The sequence below is a fragment of the Strongylocentrotus purpuratus genome, unplaced genomic scaffold (assembly GCF_000002235.5).
Source record: "Strongylocentrotus purpuratus isolate Spur 01 unplaced genomic scaffold, Spur_5.0 spur5_scaffold_7, whole genome shotgun sequence".
In the NCBI taxonomy this organism is placed as follows: Eukaryota; Metazoa; Echinodermata; class Echinoidea; order Camarodonta; family Strongylocentrotidae; genus Strongylocentrotus; species Strongylocentrotus purpuratus.
Window position 1 is genome coordinate 32,999,605 of NW_022145613.1, and position 20,593 is coordinate 33,020,197.

Genomic DNA, 20,593 nt, shown 5'->3' on the forward strand with positions numbered 1-20,593 from the left:
CCCCCCCCCCCCCCCCCCCCCCCCCCCCCCCCCCTCTAAGAAATCCTGGATCCGCGCCTGCTTTGAGTGACCGGTTTTACCCTACTCGTTTTCCCCAATAGTAGTGTTATGAAAACCGTTAGGAAAACGCAAAATTTGATTTCGATTTCCAATCATAAATATCTTGATAATCAAACAGGTGATCGGCTTGTAAAACTCATGGGGTTCCTGACTGACCTAAGGGTTTATAATTAGCATTGCAGCATAAGCTAAATCCAGGATTTTGTTTCAGAATCCGAAACAACGTTACCCAATCCCTTTAAGAGCAATTTACATCTATTTCTGTAACATGGGGCCTCATTGTAACAAATACCTTGGGGTCAGTGATATTACCTCTTTATATTGAAGTTGCTCTATTGAGGCTATAAAAAAAAACAATATCATAATATGAGTGGGACCAGCAGTCTATTCAATTTGTGGAACTATGCATTACATTATCCTCTGATAATTTACAAGTATCATAATAATAGCCTAATAGTCCACTCCAAATTTTATTAAACCGAAACGGAAATTCTTTTTGCCCAATTGATCGTGAGCCCGGCAGCCACTGAGCAGCGCCAGATCGACGTTGCTCTATCCCTCATGTACATTTTTTAAGTAAGATGTTTCAATACGTAAAGCTTGGATATTTATATTCAACTATATTTCTCTATATATGCAATTATCCTTTAAAAAGTAAATTTGTAAATATTTTGTTATTACAATGTAAAGTGACCCTTTCAGCATGTGCTGCTGGTTACACTTGAAAACCAATAAATGAATAAATGAATAAATAAATGAAATAATATTCATGAATACATCAATGAAATATATAAATGATTGAATGAATAAATGAATAATTGATGAAAAAATAAATAATTAAATTAATAAATAAATAATGAAATGAATATATAAATAAATGAATATATAACAAAATGAATTTAAAAAAATGTAATTAAAGTAAATAAAATAAGACACTTGTGTTTAACTCTTCGACAAGAAAGTTTACCTGGGTATAGCGTGAAGACAACTGGCTTCCTCCACTTTACCACTCCATCCTCTTTCACCGGCCATGACATACTCCAATTCTTTACTCCACTGAACTAAAATAAAAACACGCAGATTGAAATATATAAGCTTTCTTGAAATATATAACTATTTCTCCCGTTTTTAAGATTGCAAATGTTTTATATTCATTGAATGTAACACCATGTTTAGGTAGTTGATAAGTCAATCTTATCTTTTGTTCCAATGATTTCTCAAAATACACGTACTGAAACGTTTACACCACAATGTTAGGGCCGCATCTTTCCAATATAAAAGGTAATGATACTTCAGAATTTATTGCCAGCTGATGGTTGTATTCTGGCAGCAATATGCCTGGGCCGCGCCTAACCTAAAGTAAGGTTTAAATTATACAAGTGAGGATGTTAGTCCCATGATTTACGGAGCACCATCTATCAACTTCTTCATGACATTACAAACAGTATCATCATGTTATTAAATGAAGAAACAAAATTAGGTCATAATAAAATTACTTTTTGATATTTATCTCAAGACTTTATAAAAGAATAACAGTGATTTGCATGGAACAATGAATGAATCTGACAGATGGTACTCCGTAAATTGGCGGACCATGTTGAACATTGTTGAGTTCACCTTTTTGATATAGGTATACTTTTTGCTTTTTCTCAATAAACCTGTAAAGCTACTTTGTTACTTTGCACATGTTTCATATTCTATCATTGCTTGTTATACAAGTATTTGTTCATTCATATATTCCTCTTTATTTTTTTGGCGTAGACCTTTTACAAAACAGCTATTAGCTGACGCGGGCATTCCTGATGATTACCAGCCCTTATCTTTACCTGTGCTGTCATGAGCGTATCACAGGTCTCATCTAGATGAGGAGATACACCCGTCCCTGGAACCCCTATGAACCCTGTAATAGGTGAATCGTCGGGCAAGGCATTGCTTGGAAGAAAACTAGGTAGCGGAGACATCTTTTTCATCCAGTCCTGATCAGGAGACAAACAGATATATCAGTTGGGAAAGTTATTAGAGATGTATAGAGCAACAGAGTGGAAGCAAAAGGTGTGCAGTTTGAAACCAAATCAACGGTTTACTGTTCCTTGTTCAGGCATTAAATCCTGTCAGTACTAGTTTGGCCAGAAGGGATTAGACCACCCAGCGTGGTCACTGACAGGTGGCTATCTCATCAACTCAGCTCTCAATTAACGTAAGGAAAAGAGGATCATGGGGAACCAACAGGCACCGCTAAGGCATTGTTTTCTATATAGAGAGAGCAAGTAGCTACAAGTAGTACAGTGGGGCTTTCAAGGGTACCACTTACCCCAAAATATTTACTGTGTATATAAGGAGTTCCATGTCACTATACTTCATTCAAAATATGAAATTCAACAAATAATTCTACAAAGAGGTGTTGTAAGTGTAACACCCATAAAGTGTGACTATATAGTATGGCCATCATTCCCTCAGCATTGATTCATTTAACTACAGTTGCCCCTCTCTCTCTCTCATCTCTCTCCGATTCCTTTCCCCTCTCTCTACTGTGTGGGGATATACACCTGTTATGCACATAACCCTATAGGCTTCTCTATCCTCCACTCTCTCTTCTCTGACCACCTCTCTCCTTGGAATGTTATCTTTAGTCCGCTTATCTGGACATTGCAAACATGTGGTCATTCTCTTTTGCTTCTGAACATTGTGAGGGGAAGACGTATACTGGTGCTGGCTCCCTTTTATAGGTAAGAGAATGATATTCTCACTACTAATTCTCACATTCTCATTCTTAATCTAGAGTGATGTATATATATATGTATGTATTTGTATATTGCTAGATAAATGTATTTCACTTCTTAAAACTTGGTTATATCATCTAAATTCCCATTCTCTGTCAGATGATTTGTCAATGTAGGGAACTTGTGATTCACTACATAGTCTTAGCACATTCTCTGAAGACCTGTTTATTACCTTGTTTATAGTCTCTTGAGTGAGAGTTATGTCGGTCAATGCATGGGCATAATAGTACATCTCCTGTGGAGTATAGTTGTATTATACGTACATAACTGTTTGTTAAGAGCAGCCCTTGTTAATACAGTATTAGATATAATTATCCTGATTTGGAGAAGCAAGGCATACAGGGTCTGAATGACCTAGACTAGATGCCAGTTGGTCAGTAGGACACAGAAGGAAAAGTCTGTGTAAAGAAAGGATCTGATTGTTTTAGTACATGTACATGTACTATACTACATGCTTCTGCTTGAGAGGAATTTTATACTCTTCATATATTGCTTTCTCTTATATCTTTGACTATGTTTATTAACTATGTTTCGCCTTATTATGCGATTGCCTTTGAACAATTAATGCATTGTTTGCCACTCTTGTGAAACACTGAATTGGAAAGAGATTAGTTTATGTTTGTTGTTACATTATTATGTCTCTTTTACATATTGTTATTATCCAAACTAATATGTGAATTCTGGCGTTGGTCTGGTCAAATCGGTAGTCAGCCTGCTACTGAGGGCGTCAACGTCATAAAAGGGTATCTCTGTCCAGTTCAGTTGTTATGTGGTTTTGTTATATTAATGTATGCCCAGTATACTTGCTTTGTTTTATTAACCTCCCTTTTATAGCCCTTCACTGCGGAGAAACGAATCTTCGGCTTTCTTGAAGAGATCACGCAACTCCATCCCATATCAACCCTGTCCATTGGATAACAGCCTCCATATTTAAATCGACTTATATGAACGCTATGCAGCAATGATCATATAGGGAACGCTATCCTGAATTAATTATTGTTCTCCAACAATACGCGTTTGAGTTTGATAGCAACGTACCATATTCGTTGATGAGCGGACAATCTTCTTCTTCTTTATAAACGACCGGTCTTATTAATATAAATCGTAGTGGGCCCTTAAGTATATTATGTTTGTTTATTTGATTATCTGTAAAAGTATATCTCATGCCTTAGCTTTATCCACCCTTCGGATAAGCAGATTAAAGGTGAAACAGTAAATCAATTACTATTGTCTTTATATTCCTTTGTTGACTGTATGCATGATATTGAAGCACGAACCTGGTGTTACATAAGTATAAATTCATGCTCGCTAAACATAAAATCATCTTGTGAGTTGATGCACTTGTACACGCTTAGAACCTGAGTCCGACTTTATGATTTAACCCTTTCGTGACAATTATTTCACATTTTTGTTTTATGACCTTATTGCATTTGATAAAAAATATTTTAAAAGGAAAATAAGCTTCAAAAACATTAAATTGGCTACACGTTAAGAGGTTTCAAATCAATGAATTTTCAATAAAAAATTTGCCAATTTTTTCAACTTCTCAACCAAGTTTCTACCCATGCTTTTGTTTTCAGAGACATTACATTTCATTAAAACAATGTAGCAATGAATGAAACACATTTTGGTTGTCGCTTTGGAGAACATGTGATCAATTTAGCCCTTTAAAAAAATCCTGTTCTGAAAGATTTAACATATTTAACCTTCTCTTTTGTTAACTCATAGAATACCAGGTACAGTTCTTTTTAGGTTGATTTTATGCATTCTAACTATTCCTAAATTGTTTTTAAGGTGATTGGAAGCCTTTAATCCCAAATAAATTCAGTCCTTTTGATATTAAAGATTCACAGTAAAAGGTGTCCCTGATGCTCACCAACACAAAGAATCTTTTTTAGAGTTTCATTGATATTGCAATTCAGAACTTTTGAGCATGTTTTTAAAATTCAAATTTAGTTTTATTTTCCCCTTCCTTTATTCTCCTTCAAATATTACCTCTCCATATGTTCATCAACCTTGAAAATCATATAACATCCTACTTCTTGACAAAAGATATATATTGATGTCATTAAAATTAGGTGCATATACTGACAAGCCAATAGAGAAAACTGTTGATGGCACAAATAACCTTTATATGCTTGACAACACCAGGCAAAGTTGAAGTCTTTTGATATGTTAGATTATATCATTTGCCTTATGTTAGACAGTTTGAATATCATGTTGAATCTTTCCTTACCTTTACATATTTTGAATTCTCCGGCCAAAAAGGTTCTATGTATCCAGCTGCACATTTCATTCCCTCATAGCCAGGTCTATTGCTTATATTGGACAGCTTAAATTTCACATCAGCCTGTAAAGAAAAGTAAAAATCCTTTAGTCAAATTTATACCCTGGAATAAACAAACGTTGTCTGTATTTATTTGTGAAGAATTGCACATTTACAGAGCGAGTAGGAAATTACCATCATATAAATATTTATCAATAACAAATATATAAAAATTGTATAAACACTACTTAAGTACCGGTAGGGGTGCTCATGGCATTGCAATGTCCCCCTAGATTATGATTTGGCAACGTATACATACCTTTTTAACAAACTTTAACTTTTACCAGCCCTATGCCTTGTAGACTGTTACAAGAATTCAAGTAACAAAGCACCTAGGACAAGGTTTTGTCAATCTTTCTCTCATATACTGGTATAATATATGTATGGATCAATAAATCCAGGGTTCAGATTCTTTCACTGTACTTAAGGCATTGCAATACATTTTACCTAAACTTATCTCTCTCTCTCTCTCTCTCTGCCAGAATGAATGGCTAAACAGAGTGAATGGCTTGCTTTTTTTCTCCAGCTTGGCTAAATGAAGGAATTTCTCTGAGTAATTTATTAGATAGATGGCGCTATTCTACTTCTACTACTGGTGCATTAAGTGAAACAACTGTAGGATGTAGATCCAAAAACTTAACTACAGACATATAGGCAATTGACAGTGAATTGAACTCTTAACACCTTGAATTTTAGCCAAGTACTTCAACCATCAATCAAGCGGAGCTCAAATTCATTATTCACAAGATGCGGTAAACTGCCTAAGCAAAACAAAAACAATTATACAGGTAAATGTACTCTAAAATAGGGTGAGAAAAGGTATCTGCAAGTAACAATGGTGCCTACTCATGTTCATTATTTATCTGTGTGTTATAAGATACATAAATGTGAGCCACACTCGGATAATGTCATTTCATTTTGCTATGTTTCTTTTTCTTTTTCTTCCTCCTTTTAGAAAAAGGGGGGGGGGGGGGGTGGTTACATCATATGGGATAGGGAAAGGGCTTAAAACACTTACCTGCCAGTCAAAATAGTCTGCATCTTTATATTCCTTGGTGAATGAATCGCAATCCCATGTTCCAAAACTCTCCCACCCTTAAAGAGAATAAAAGAGTACATTCATATAATGATAGCACTTAACTAAAGAATAGACACCACTTCTTTACAACTACATTTGAGGACAATTGTGTGAACTTCTAAGGCTGAATCCAGTTGTAACTATTTTTTTTTATTGTTAAAGGGGAAGTCCGTCCTGATATAAGGTTGGCTTCAATAGAACCAGGAAAATGAGAAGAACAGGTCAGTGAAGTTTTTTAAATTTCTGCACAGAGCGAATTGGAGGGGACCTCGCAAGATTCGTCACAGTGTTGCCAATTTGTGTTTTACTGAATGAAAACTTTAAAATTGTATAACTTTCCTACTTTTAATTGGATACTGCTGAAACTGTCACTAATGTGTTTTTCTTGTTATTCTGCTTTTATGAATACCACCTAATTATTATGGGTGGACTTCCCCTTTAATTATATGTCTCATTAAAAAAACGATAAACTCCCTGTACTTGTTTATGTTTGAGAAAGAAAACATTAGCTGCAGTGTAGTCTTTATGTGGGGCATGAAATGGATAAATCTCTAACTGCTTTTATAAATTTGTCAACACCTTTCGAATTCCATTCAATACAATTTTTCTTTAATTTGAACCTGCGAGCTGCTAGGGGACAGAAAACTTAAGATCATTAGTAATAGACTATCAAACATTTTTATGTTTGCTTCAACTTATATTTGCTTGTAAGATTCATACTTGACTATATCAGGGGAGGGGGTTCATTTTGATGAAATAATAGTGGTAAAGATACGACAGCATACATGTACTTAAGACAGCACAAGCCAAAGTTTTCATATCCAGATGCATGACAGGCTGGGATTTATATTCTTGAGTTGTTTTTATCAAAATAACAAAGGATTACCTACTGTACACATACATTACATGTTCACACATGTATTGCCAGCCATTTTTGTATGTTGTCCAATTTGCAATTGAACAACACAATTCACAAAATTTTTAAAAGTGCAACCCTTGTAAAATTCATGGCTCATACAGTGAACAGTTAAGTATTAAAAATCTTGCTAACACTTATGAACTTCAAATGGATCAGATTTCTTTTTGAGCTTTAGAATATGTCGTATGAAACCTACTCCTCCAACAATTGCTCTGCGTCAATTTCCTACTCTAATCAAATTTTTAACTTTATCCCTGAACCTGAACACTATACCTAACCCTAACCCTAATCTAAAACCTATAACCCTATAACTTTGACAATATAAAGCTCAGGCAACTGTAACTGGTGAAAATTTCAGCTAGGTCACCCTAAAAACATCTACCTTTCATTGCATCTGTGATAATGAGGGGTTCTCCCAACTCGATCAGATCCTCAAACTCTTGCTGTGTTTTTGGACTGGGTATCCTTCTCAAGGTCTCTGACAGCCTGTCATCAAGGTAGGACCTCTCCTCAGCAGGGATCCAGGATGGACATTCTGAAGTTAGCCTTTCAAAAACATCTGTAAGTACATGTATATGGAGACAGAATATTATACAAAATTACAGATGCAGAGCTATACATAGCTGGGGCCTTTTATTTCAAAATATTAAATGGAAAATAAAATTAAAAGTGTTTTAAAAAATGTTTAAAATAATAACAACCACCATCACCAACAATTTTTAAAGGCATCGTTTAACAATATTAGATCTTAGATGCACGGCCCTCTACATGCTATCAGTGTCTGTGATATTTATGGTGTAAAATCGAGCCCTAAAATAAATCGCGCTTCAAAATGATCAAGAAGTGGCTCAAAAAAGTAAAAATATTTTGAGAGGGTATTTAATTTAGGGGATTAAGCACTTGTGTAGACCTACATCAACATCATGATAAAATACAAAACTATAGATTGCTTACGATATACTTTTTTAAGTTGCTTGTTGTAGCTGTGTGAACTTTTTAGTTTTTACGCAATTTACAAGCCAACATCATGCAACAGTTAATTCGAAATGGTTTTTGATTTTAGAAGTGTTAATATTCAAGATTTTCTGGTTTTTGGACTAGCAGTTGATGGCTCAGGAATTATATATAATATGATATTGATATCAACATGTATCAAACTTTACAGGATTCAAATGTCATGCTTCACGAGTCAACACAAGTGGAATGGAAGGTCACATCATCATCAGACATCACTCATCACTTTACTTGCCTTGCTTGAAGTAATTAAGTTTAAGCACAAGTTGTTCTCCGAGAGCAGTTTTCATGACGAACCATGTCACCGGAAGAGTGACCTTCCAGAAAAAAATCAGGGCAAGAGGGAATGTTATTGCCATGATCACTCCAGCTTTATAATCGACAGTCAGTTGCTCAGTCGACAGTGGCTGTAGGCTCGACGCTCCTTTCCCCAGCCCGCCAGACAAGGGGTCCACGGTTCGAGCATTCCGCTCGAGAGTACTGGATCGCTCATTTCCTTTCGTGAGTCTTTTTTTCGGAGTTGTTTTCTTTGCAGGCATTTTAATATATTGTTATACCATTCAAATCGTTACCCGATGTACATTTCTGATGTAAGTTCTTATCTTCTACTTAATGTGTCAATTAATCAAAGTAAATTCAAACTTCCTTTTTGACTCCTCGCTCTTCCTCAAGGCAGTCAAGCAAAACATATTCCGCTAGACCCTTATTGTGATCGAGGAAGATATGCTACATACACATATTGGTAACTCAGTGCAGTAGCATCGAAAATTTAAAGGGTTCGAAGGATCAAGGATTTGAAGCAACAATGGGGAAAATCAAGCGACAGAGAAGAAAATTACACCCATCAGTGGTGAAAGATGCAGATAAGGATGCTGTGAATGAAATGGACACGGTGAGCATAGTATTCAATTAAAGAAATATAACACTATTGTATGAAAATGATATTTAATCTAGGCATGGCACTTCACATGGTCCCATGTGATGCTATTTGTGTGACTTAGATAGTCATTCTAATAACCTCATTCTTCCCCGCCCCCCCCCCCACTCAGTGTTATTTAGGGTACGCATATGCTCGTTCCCTCTTTTTGAAAGCACCCCCTATCTGAGGACTGCCAACATTTCCGAACCCCCCTTTCGTGGGCTTTTTGCGGGCTTTTTGCGGGCTTACCTGCCTTGGAGACCCCCTAAATTCGGAAAAATGCTCAATGTACCCCCCTAAATTCAGAATAATTTCTCAGGATCGAGTCCAAAGAGATGAGAGTAAAAAAGAAAAAACACCCCCTTTGTAAAGAAATCTCTGGGTGAAAAGTCAAATGCACCCCTTTTTTTACAAATTCTCGGGGCCGGACTTTGTTGCATGAAAAGTACCCCTTTACCGGACATTTTGTCAACACGCATGCGGTCATTCCGACCCCGGAGTGGGGGGGGCCGGGCATCCTTCTCAGCCAAAACTCAGATGGTTTTAAGATAGTTTGGGAAAGGAACAAGTTAACACCCTATATGGTCTGATGCTTTGCTTTACCTGACTGCTAAGAAAGCATGGACCGACTGCTTAAATTTTCTAGTTAAAAGTTCTCAAAGGATCAAGGGATTTTTTTCTCCAATTATCGTCCGTTTTCCCACACTGCTCTGGGGTGGGGATTTTACATTTATTTTGTACTATGTAGTAGATCTCTACTGCCCAATTTCTTGTGGTCTGGTTTCTTGCATGATCAATCGAGGACAAGGTTTGATCATATTGAAATGGAGTCTCATGGGCCATGAGGAAAATAGCAATGCTTGTCCGAGTTGTTGCGCAATTAACCGCAAGTCTTCTTACTTAGTCTTCTTCTGTTATAATATAATAGAACAGAGTTTTGGTCAAGCAAGCTATAACAGTAGTAATGAAAAATGGCGAACGTTACAAACTACAAATCCATGGTTTGCCTATTGATAACATGAAATAAGTACCTTGTGTATGGTAGGAGTGGCCTTCTTTGGCACCCATTTGTGGGGAGGGGGGGGGGGGACATGAAGATCGGGAACAGGAGTGTTTAGAATGAACAAAAAAAAACTAAGGATGAATTAATTCTTTTTCTAGCATTTTATTTCAGGCATTCCTTAATTGTTGGTAAGAGGTATCGGCTGAGCAGATTTTTGTTAAATTTATGTTTAAAATTATTCAGACTAGGGAACTCATCATTTGCATTATCTAAAAAGCTCAGTACATGGAAGTACAGTACATGGAACCTAGAAAATAACATTTGTGTTTTGTGCAAATAAATAGTATCAAGTATTGTATCAAGATTCTGGGAGTCTAGTAAATTCAATTTCATTCACTCCTGCTTCCTTAATTCATCATAAGAATTCTAATTATTAGACATTTTATTATTCTTGTGTGTCTCTTTTTATTCTTTCTCTCATCATCGACATATGTAGGGCCTATTACAGCCGAGTGTCTTGTTTCCAACCAAGGGTCTCCTCCAAAGCTCTAATACAGAAGATGCGTCTCTTCCCCTCCAAACAGAGGATGATCGAATGTCCTTTGTGTCCAAGAAGAGCATCAAAGGGAGCAAGCAAATCACTAAGGTGGAGAAGAGAAAACTTCGGCATGACAAGTGGTTGGAAAGTGAGTTTCTGTTGGGCTACATGGCATAAATCTTGGCCTTGTGTAAAGTATTTTTGTTGTTAGATTGTCACATGTATGATGTGTGAGGAAGCTCTTATTAAATTACATGTATCTGACTTTTTCCACCTATATTAAGCAGTTATCATCCACTAATTTGCTTGGTCTAGGTTGGAAAGTGTCAAAGTAACTTCTTTTGGGGTATGATTCCTTATTGTTAATGTTATCAGATATGTTTTAAAAGGCAAAAGAAAGGCAAATCTGGCTAATAGCTGGAAGTTCATATTGCTTTACATTTTCACAACCAAATTATATCCTTTTCTTATAAGTATAGAATGGCATCTCATGTGATAGACTGAAAAATGTTTTGGCCTGAGAACTTAGCTTTGTTTTATAAAATGCTGAAATTAAAATTTTAAAGTGTGATACATGTAGATACTGATGATGTGTTAAAAACAAGTGTTTGTGCTGTTATAAAAGGAATTTAAGGTAAGGGATTAGCCTGTGACATATTTACTGCCCTCTGACAATATTAACAGGCAGATAGTGCGTCACTTTTATATTTGATTATCAAAGTACTGACACAGCTATGATACACCTGCAACGACAAATGTCTTCTTCATTCACTCAACAGAAGTGGACACCATAAGCTCTGCCAAGAGGAGAGCGATGGATGCCAAGAAGAGAGCAGGAGTACCGGTCGTGGGTGACATGAACCCTCTTAATGAAGCCCTTCCAGAGCTTTCAGAGATCCTGAGGATTGGACCTCACTACACACCAAACAGCTCAAATACCAGGTGCCGTTTTACAGTTCTACGACAATAAAAATTGCTCTGCTAACTATATATCTAACGTTATCCCTAATTCCCTGAAGCAAACACTAAACTTAACCCTAACCCTAACTTCATCCCTAACCCTGTATCTTTAATGAAATAAAGCCCCACGTAATTGCTGCCAGAGCATTTGTGAGAACACCAAATATTATCAGGGAACTTCTGAGATATCAGGTGTTGCATTTGATCATTTTAATTGTGTATCCAAATAAATACTAAACAAATGTACACCTCGTAGCTCCGACACTAGGACATGGGTATTAATTTGACCTTTTAAAAGAAAATAACCAAAGAAAGCTACTGTTTGTAATTGAAACCTCACAACATCCCCGGTTATCCAAGAGATTAATTATAATCGATAACTAACTGATAGCTGTACTATGTTCATCCGGGGTGGGTAGGGTAAAAAAGTGGTAAAACAGTTTTGCCCTCATATAATGGCACAAAGTATAGGAAACATTGAATATATTTGTGATGTACATTTCAGTGAGGGATACTTGTTTCCAGTACGTTAAAAATGTATAAAATTGTCTTTTCACAGGAACAGCCAGCCAGCAAAGAAGCCAAGAGCCACCCTAAAAATGAAAGATAAGCAGAAGATGATGTAAGTATGACAAGTTCTTCTTGCAAATACAAAGAGTTCTTTTAAGATATCATTCTTTATTTGTTATGCACCTGTATGAGAAAGGGACCATAAAACAGCTTTCTAAATGAGATATCAAAATATAACTATTTTTTCCACTTGTTTATTTACTGTCAATTTTTTTTCTTTTACCAGTTTGTTTTCTTCCCTGTTATTAACCAAACTTAAACTATTGGCTATGGGAACTGGTGGTTCCTGTAAAAAGCTTATAAGAATGGGAGAATTCAGTAGTCAATAGTTTAATAAACAGGAGTATTTTGTTTTGTATTGTATTTGTAGATCTCCTCAGATAAACATAGTCTCCTGAAATATAGAAGAGCCGACACTCCCCCCCCCCCCAAGAAATAAAATAACATCTCATATTATTTCTACTTTTACCCCTCTTATTTCTAGGCTTGAAGAGAGTGCAAGATTCCAGGAGGTTCTGAAGCATTCAGCATTCAAGAAAAACCCCTTTGCAACCATCAATGTACATCTGAAGAACAAACTCAAACAAGAGCAGCAAGCGCAAGAAACGTGATAGAGGACTGGATGCCATCATTTTAGTGATGAAATGGACTATCATGTTTAAACCTACAGATCAAAGCAGAATATGGGGGCATTCTAGTTCTGCAAATCTGCTTTGTAAGATCTCGTACTCATGTATGTGCACAGAACCCAATTCTGTTCAGTGGACAGTGCTTTTACATTTTCCTTTATATTCGTCATACTCCACCACTCTTGGCCCACAGAATGCAAGAAAAGGTTAAATTTTAGATGATTTTATACTTCAAATCCTTCACAAATTACCATTTTTAATGCGATTGGTTCCCAGTGAAGATCGTCAACCTGGACTCCTGGAGTCTTTCCCGTTTTATGTACAGCCTCTGTTTGTAGCAAAAAAGCTTTTGCTTTATTTCTATTTTGACATCTACTTAGCACAAAGTATTTGTAGCTGCATGTAAGTATGTATGTACATTATTATAATATCAACATATTACTTACATAAATAGAAGTGAATTGTGCAAGATCAATCCTTATTAATAAGGTATATTTTTACTTATTGAAGCCATAATAAATCTGTATTATTTTTGTTTAACTTTTGGAAACTTGAATGAATATACTTGAATGAAATGGATGTATCTAAACTAAATGCATCATAAAATGCAAGTTATATAGAATCGCCAAACTTTAAGTCTACTAAAGTATTTCTTAAGTTTATAAGAAAAACACAAGATCATGTGCCATCTTTTTGATGATCGGTTGATGCTGAATAAGTATGAAATGCATGCATTTTAAATAAACTACAAGTTTACTATTATAATTTTTTTATCTTTAACTAATATTATGTTTTCATCATAAACATGCATGTGCGATTGTATCACATATTTTTAAGCACAGATTTTTAATGTCATACAAATTGTCTTCCACTTATTGAGATGAAGAAGGTAAAAAAATCAACTACTCTTGGAAAAAATTAGATTCACAACATCAGTTGTTTTCATATTGATTTTTAAAAGTACTAAGTACCGGTATAACAAAATAAATATGACACTGTTATTATTTTAATTGCTGATATTCACATGTACATGGGAGAAGCTGTGGTTTCAGTTTTTCGTCTTATTACAATGTTCGGTTATTTATTACAGCAATAAATCATCTGTTTGGAGCCCTTTTGACTCTGAACAGACAGAATTTTGTTTCTTATGAAGAAATGATTATTATGCTTCTGTAAGTTTGTTATTCCTTGACTTCTTTCTTGTAATTTATTAATCACAATTAAAATCATCAGAAATTCAAATGCCATCAATCTTTGTTAAAATTCTACCTGTAAAGATGCTTAAATTCAACATTCATTGACAAATAAAAAACATGCAACATTTTTCTTATCAGAAAATCAAACACATGGAATGTGTAGGAATGTGTAATACAGATGTATCAATGGATATTTGAAGTACCGGTATATAAATAATGACACCTTTCATAGTTGTATTCATGGTCTTGTAGCATCACATGACACACAAATTACCCCCTCACTACCACCTTTATAATTTAAAACTGTATTTCTTGAAAGTTTGAGATCGGGGGGGGGGGGGGGGGGGGGGGGCAATTATTACCCAATGTATCTAAAGATTTGTTTTAAAGGGGGAAATAATAAGTGTACATGTAATAAACTTCAGTCTGTAATTGTAGTAATAGGGCTTTACAGATAATGCAACTAATGGTTGATGATTTATATATTCTAAATGGAACTTCAGACTATAGAACACTAATAACAAGCTCTCATTCTAACAAGGTGATGTTGTACTATATACAATCGCAGGGGCGTACGCAGGATTTTTTCAAGGGGGGGGGGGGGTTTTAAAATATTTAACTCCCGAAAATGTGAAAATCGCGCCAGCCGAAAAGTCGCTCAGTGGGGGGGGGGGGGGGGGGGGGGGGGGGGGGGGGGTAAGCGGACACTTTTTTTTTTTTTTGGAGTCCAAAAAAATTCGCAACGACTCAGCTAGCCAAAAAGTCGCTCAGTGTGGGGGGGGGGGGGGGGGGTAAGCGGACACTTTTTTTTTTTTTTTGGTCTCGAAATTTCAAAATTTGACATTTTTCATCGTGGGGGGGGGGGGGGGGGTAAGGTCACCTTTTTTAGGTTAGCCGTGGGTGTAATTTTTTTTTTCTATAATAAAAAAAAAATATAAAAAAAACAAAGGGGTGGGTTTTAGGTTTTTTTAGGGGGGTTTACACACATAAAAATACCAAAGGGGGGGGTTTGAACCCCCCAAACCCCCCCCCCCCCCCCCCCCCCCCCCCCCCCCCCCCCCCCCTGCGTACGCCCCTGTACAATTCTCTTCGGCCCAAAATATATAACAACTCATTTACCTAATATCTGATGATTGTTCTGGTAAGGTTCTCCTGCATTTGTCGTCAGAGGGCGACAATGCACACGAATGCCGTGGTTGTGGAAGTATAGAACAGGCACACTTGTACTGTAAACGACGGGCGGCAAAATATACAAGTTACTTTGATATGACAGGATCATCAAATAACGTGTGGGTTGAAACAAAGATAGAGAGTAAGTGAGAGATAGAGAGAGTGGAAGAGGGAAGAGGTTGAGAAAGGAGAGGTGAATGAACACGGACAGAGAGAGGAGGTCAAACAGACAGACAGTGAGAGAAGGAACGTCAGAATAAATTTGCCGCCAAGATAGCAACAAAAAAATAGAAATACAATAATGAAAAGAATAGGATGTGGCGGAACTTATTTGTATAAGAATAAACGATATATTTTAATAACAGTTTTCCCCAGTTTTCCCACACATGAGAGCACATTTTTTCAAGTAAAATGAAGAAGGAGAAGGAAAAAAAAGAAGAAGATGAAGAAGAAGGAAACAAAAAAATAAAGAAGGAGAACAAGGAAAAGAAGAAGACGAAAATAAGAATGACAAGAAAAAGAACAGAAAGAAGAAGAAGAAAAAATGGAAGAAGAAACAGTAAAAGTGTCTACAACATTTATAGTGCCATCAGTATACGTGAAACACCCCGAAGGTTTCTGTGGACAAACTTAATAAACCTGCTCCTCTCGATATAAAGGAGAAGGGGACCGGGGGAGGGGCACTAAACCGCCTTTGCGTGGATGCTTTGACCTATTGATTCGTTAATTCAATTACCTGCCATAAAATGACAATTTTTTAGAATAAAGATATATAGTGAATAGGTCAAATAGATAGCTTTCAGGAGCGTACGTCGCTATTTGCATGCCAGCCTATACTCGGTGAAATCTGTTATTTTCAATCGGTAGATCTGTAGTCGGTTTAAAGAATTTTGTAGGCTACCTACGTTACCGTCACTTGCCACGATTTTCGGGACATCTACCTTACCTTTCATTTGAAAACTTGTGTTTACCATTTCAGAATTTAAGATGAAAACTCTTCTTGATATAGGAATTAAGTTTCATTTTTTGTTGAAGATTCTATTCCGATGGGATACCGGCCTTCCCAACATTACAAAATGATAGTGAAAACCACTTGGTAAAAGGCCCTTCGAAGGACCTTCATAACTAAAGCAGAAATATTTAAAAAGAACAAACATAGCTTGATAGAAGTTTAGCGTTATTTAAACAAGATCACTCATTCAATGGAACAGTTTGAGTTTAAAGAAGAAGAAAAAGTTATGGTGATACTTGATAGTAATTTAGTATAGTTCTGACGAAAAACGAACATCCTATAATATGCCTATAATTATGCATGTGAGAAGGGCGTGTCTATTCAGAAATGCGTGAACAAATTCTTTCTCATGTATCATATTGACTACTCACCTCCCTCCCCCTTAAAACTAATTTCTAAAAAAAAGTAAAATAAATACTGATCAGATCGAGACCTCAACCCTCCCACCCCGACACGCCCACTGAGTTTGGGAGGGGAAATCCCCCTTTCTCTTCGCTTGATGTGCCAATCATGACAGGAGAAGGTTGTTTTTACGAGCACGTACGCGTGCGTTACCTAAAGTAGTCTTAAGTGCAAGCAATGATCGAAATCTAAAATTGTCGTAATTAAATAATTACAAAATCACGATTAAAAACGAGCTAAAAAAATTATTGTACTTAAATAAAGCTCATTAAATTATAATTAAATAATACAATTCTCATTCCGCTTAAATAAAATAGGTCTGACTTGACTGACTATGTAATTATTAAAGAGGCACAATTAGGATATTTTTCGTTATGTTCAGGGGAAAAGACTAGCCGTACGAGTAATTCGCGCGTGCTCTACATGAATCGCATGTATGTTTGGAAGAGACACACGCGCTCTCCGGGTGATGATAATTGAAATCACTCATCGGTGCCACTTCATCCTGTTGTAGCGGTGAATTTAGGGCAAAATTATGCGCAAAATGGCGTCTGCAGGCGTCTACGGTGCTGTAGCTGATGATGACAATATGTCTTTGAAGTTTGATTCCAAGACCCTGGAAATAAAGACGAAATCCATCGAGCAAACCCTCGTTCCACTTGTCACTCAGGTAAGCCGGTTCTCTATTTTCACGGTCGAGTCTTCTGCTCACACACATCACACTCGACACTTTTTCTACACTGTCTTCCCATTATAAGTTGGCCCATCGTCGAATCGGGCTTGCAGTGCAGTGTTGCACTTGCTTCAATTCTTCATCATGTTGTTAGAAGATGTGAGTGTCTGACTGAGAATGAGATTAAAATAGATACATATAATGGTACATCTTACATTACAGAGCTAACAAATTCAGGGAAAACTGGAAGACGAAACAGGGAAAAAAATGTCTACCTGTATTAGGCCTAGCTGAATACTGCTTTCATCTGCTCCAGAGTCTAGGCAGCCATCAGCCATCATTTTGTAATAGTTGGTCTAAAATTGTTGTGAAGAAAGATTGTGTGAATATCATATGATATGAATTGTATATGTAATACCATGAATAGATGAAAGGAAGAAGTGTGCAAGTGATTGCCACAATTTTTGTGTGATAAAAAAATACAAAAAAACTTATCCCTGTCTATAGAAGTCGTAAGAGACAATGTTTGTATCTTCATGTGTAATACATAGTGTATATTCTATCAATGTATCAATAATTATATTAATTATGAATTTTTTTTTTTTCTTCAGTTCATCAGTCAACTATTTGTTATTCTTATAAGGTACTATTTTGTTTACCTGTGCATACAGTAGTTCATTATCAAGTCAATAACGCTTTAGTTGACTTTAATAGTGAAAGAATATGTTGGTGCAAAATTTCCTGGTGCCTTCTGGCAGCAAAGTGAACTAAATGTAAATAATTGCATTCAGGGCTGGGTCAGTTATTTGAAAATATTTGCAAAGGAAGGAATATCATGGTTTACTTTTAGAGCTCCCACTATTTAAACATGTACAAGAAATTGCACTGTAATTTGTAAATTAGAATACCGGTACACAAATTCAATGAGTGGGCAGTTTTACGTATTATTTACACATACTTAAACGGACTAACAACCAAAGTGTATTTGCTTTGGTAATTCTGGGTTCCATGCCTTATACCCTGTCATAAAAATAGCAGCTCAAGAATATTCCTTTTTTAATTCTCTAAAAATGAGGGTTTTGATCGACTTTAGAAATATATCTGTCTGCCTGTCCTCAATGTGCCGGTATATGAGTTGGGTTTATAATGAAAATTCTACTCATTTGCTTTGCCACTGCTAGTGCTAGTATGGGTTGTGAAATGAAATGACTAACTCATTCAAAAATACATTCAGCATTTACATCTAAATGTACATTTAGATGTACTGATGTAGGTGACAAATATCTGCAGAAAGCAGTACCACACTATATAGTTATGCAGCTTACACTGTACAGTGAGGTGTCCTCCCACCTCCCTGCACTGTATATACTTTGTACATGTGCAAGTAAAAAAGAAGCTTATATGTTATTCATACTTCCACATACTTCCTGTGATCCCCAGAAACAGTTGTATCATCTTCCTGTAATCTCGTGCATATGAAGTAGCACACATACATGTACATGTACTTACATGTATGAAGTAATTATCAAAATTTATAGCATTAGAAGGAAGAAACACAAACTTGAACTGGAAGCCTGACTGCTGAGAACACAGCAATCTTCCAGAATCTCGGGTAAAAAAAAAAAAAATTGTAGGAAGTTAGCAGTGGCATTGACTGCTTCCTGATTTAATGTGATAGAAAGAACAGACGTGTGTAGATAAACATGTTTATTCAATTCACATTTATATTACATATGTACTATACATGTATATGCATGTATGGGACTATTGATTAATTATCAGAGTAATAGTGAATCAATTAATGTAGATCTGTTGGGGATCATTTCCATTCTTTTTCATTCAACATTCTTATTCCGGTGAATATCTATGTGATTTTGCTATCCTGCATACATAACAGTATAATTCCGTAGTATATCTCTGTCTTATATTGATCTATCTAATTTGGCAGTTTTAGGATCTTAGCAGCCACGTATGAATCTGTGTAAACAGACTTTGCCCCCTGTGAGATACAGCTTGTTTGTTTACCTGTATTTCACAGAACAAATAAATATATTTCTCATCAAAACAATTAAATAAAAAACAATTAAACAAACCAATGCCTCCTTTGTTGTAAGCGATCAGGCAGCACTACATGTTGACTGCTTAATATTTATAGAACTTCTGGAATTACGTGATCAATCAAGTACTTGTAGATTAACAAGCTATCAATGTGGACCTTGAATTTATTGTGAAAAATAAATATATATTAAAATGCAAAAAAGAAGGAAAATCAAGAAGGGTGTCGTATTTTGATACACCGAAATAAGTGATTTGAATATCAATCAAGCAATGAAATGGCCTCTACATGTAGATTTAAGCAATAAGCACCCATTATTACCTAATTGACCTTCAATAAAAATTTACTGTGAAATGGAAGAAAAAAACCCTCCCCAACCCTGACAAATAAAATGAAACAATCAAAATGCTAGAAGAAAGGAAAGAAAGAAGGGAAGGGCTAATATAATGTACTACAAAATTTCTCCTTCTTCCCTACTATGCTATATGTACATTATAAAGTGCACTGTAGGTTACACTTTTGATTGACTGTCAAGAAAATAAGTTCTCAGTGAGTGTTGACCTACCTATCAAAACTGAATCTAAATGTACATTATGAAGATTATCAGCTTTGACTTTGAAGAGTGTCCAGGTACCAATATTATGAAAGTATATCGTTGCGGTTAACAAACTGCATTTCCTTTTTTGTTTTTGTGTGTGCGATAGCCTTGGAGAATTACCTAGGAAGTTATGATACCCCCCCCCCCCTATTTTACTATCCAGAGGAGAGGGATTGTATAATAAATCATTGTTTGGGATGATAGATGGGTATCCAGGGTAGAGTAGCAAATTTATTTTATAGGCAGCCAAAGCAAAGTCCATCAGGCTCAAGTTAATCTCTTACCAGGCACTGACAGTAGATAATTGGAAAGCATTGCTTCACTATAACGTTCGTGGGCATTCAGAATTTTAATTTAAGAATTGTAGCTTTTTTTCTGTGTCGAGCAAAGAATTCCTTGTCACAGGAAATCTAATTTTATTTTAGCTTTGACCTGATTTAAGGGGTTGTTTGATCATCTGATGGACATGTTATGCAATTGGTATTGTTCGTCAGTTAGCATGTACATGTAGGTCTAGTTCTCCATATTGGCTATAATACTTAGTAATGTACATGTAGGAACAGAGTACATATAATCAGTACCGGTACCTAGTCCCTATTCCGTGTACTGTATTATGACAAAAAAGTACCTATTCAATTCTCCGCACCACTTTTATGACAATCACACAAGAATAATTTTGTTTTTTGTTTT

The 20,593-nt window shown here is 36.0% G+C and overlaps 2 protein-coding genes and 1 long non-coding RNA gene across 3 annotated transcripts in view; 1 reads left to right on the forward strand and 2 right to left on the reverse strand.

Moving 5' to 3' along the window:
* LOC586955 overlaps positions 1-8,841 on the reverse strand; it is a 15,667-nt gene extending 6,826 nt beyond the window's left edge. The window contains exons 1-6 of the mRNA XM_030973791.1: positions 8,413-8,841; positions 7,546-7,722; positions 6,185-6,261; positions 5,077-5,190; positions 1,887-2,036; positions 1,028-1,121 (exon numbers count right to left, since the gene is read on the reverse strand). Of these exons, the coding sequence (XP_030829651.1) occupies positions 1,028-1,121; positions 1,887-2,036; positions 5,077-5,190; positions 6,185-6,261; positions 7,546-7,722; positions 8,413-8,716 (916 nt within the window). The 5' untranslated portion in view covers positions 8,717-8,841. The remainder of the gene's footprint in view (positions 1-1,027; positions 1,122-1,886; positions 2,037-5,076; positions 5,191-6,184; positions 6,262-7,545; positions 7,723-8,412) is intronic.
* On the reverse strand, positions 2,460-3,744 carry LOC115919741. Its single transcript, XR_004061996.1, has 2 exons — positions 3,662-3,744; positions 2,460-2,773 (listed from the first exon to the last, which is right to left on the reverse strand). It is a non-coding gene; the product is annotated as an uncharacterized LOC115919741 (long non-coding RNA).
* Positions 8,842-8,913: 72 nt separating the features above from the next.
* On the forward strand, positions 8,914-13,902 carry LOC100888082 (protein FAM207A). The gene is made up of 5 exons (XM_030973792.1): positions 8,914-9,069; positions 10,596-10,785; positions 11,417-11,579; positions 12,157-12,219; positions 12,652-13,902. The coding sequence occupies exons 1-5, from the start codon at positions 8,983-8,985 to the stop codon at positions 12,776-12,778; spliced, it is 630 nt and encodes a 209-aa protein (XP_030829652.1). The 5' UTR covers positions 8,914-8,982; the 3' UTR covers positions 12,779-13,902.
* The last annotated feature ends 6,691 nt before the right edge of the window (positions 13,903-20,593 follow it).

Excerpts from the sequence above, each read along its gene's own strand:
- LOC100888082 (XM_030973792.1), top strand. The coding sequence starts at position 8,983 with ATGGGGAAAATCAAGCGACAGAGAAGAAAATTACACCCATCAGTGGTG. Across the intron at positions 9,070-10,595 it reads CTGTGAATGAAATGGACACG|GGCCTATTACAGCCGAGTGT; the intron begins GTGAGCATAGTA and ends CGACATATGTAG. Across the intron at positions 10,786-11,416 it reads GCATGACAAGTGGTTGGAAA|AAGTGGACACCATAAGCTCT; the intron begins GTGAGTTTCTGT and ends TTCACTCAACAG.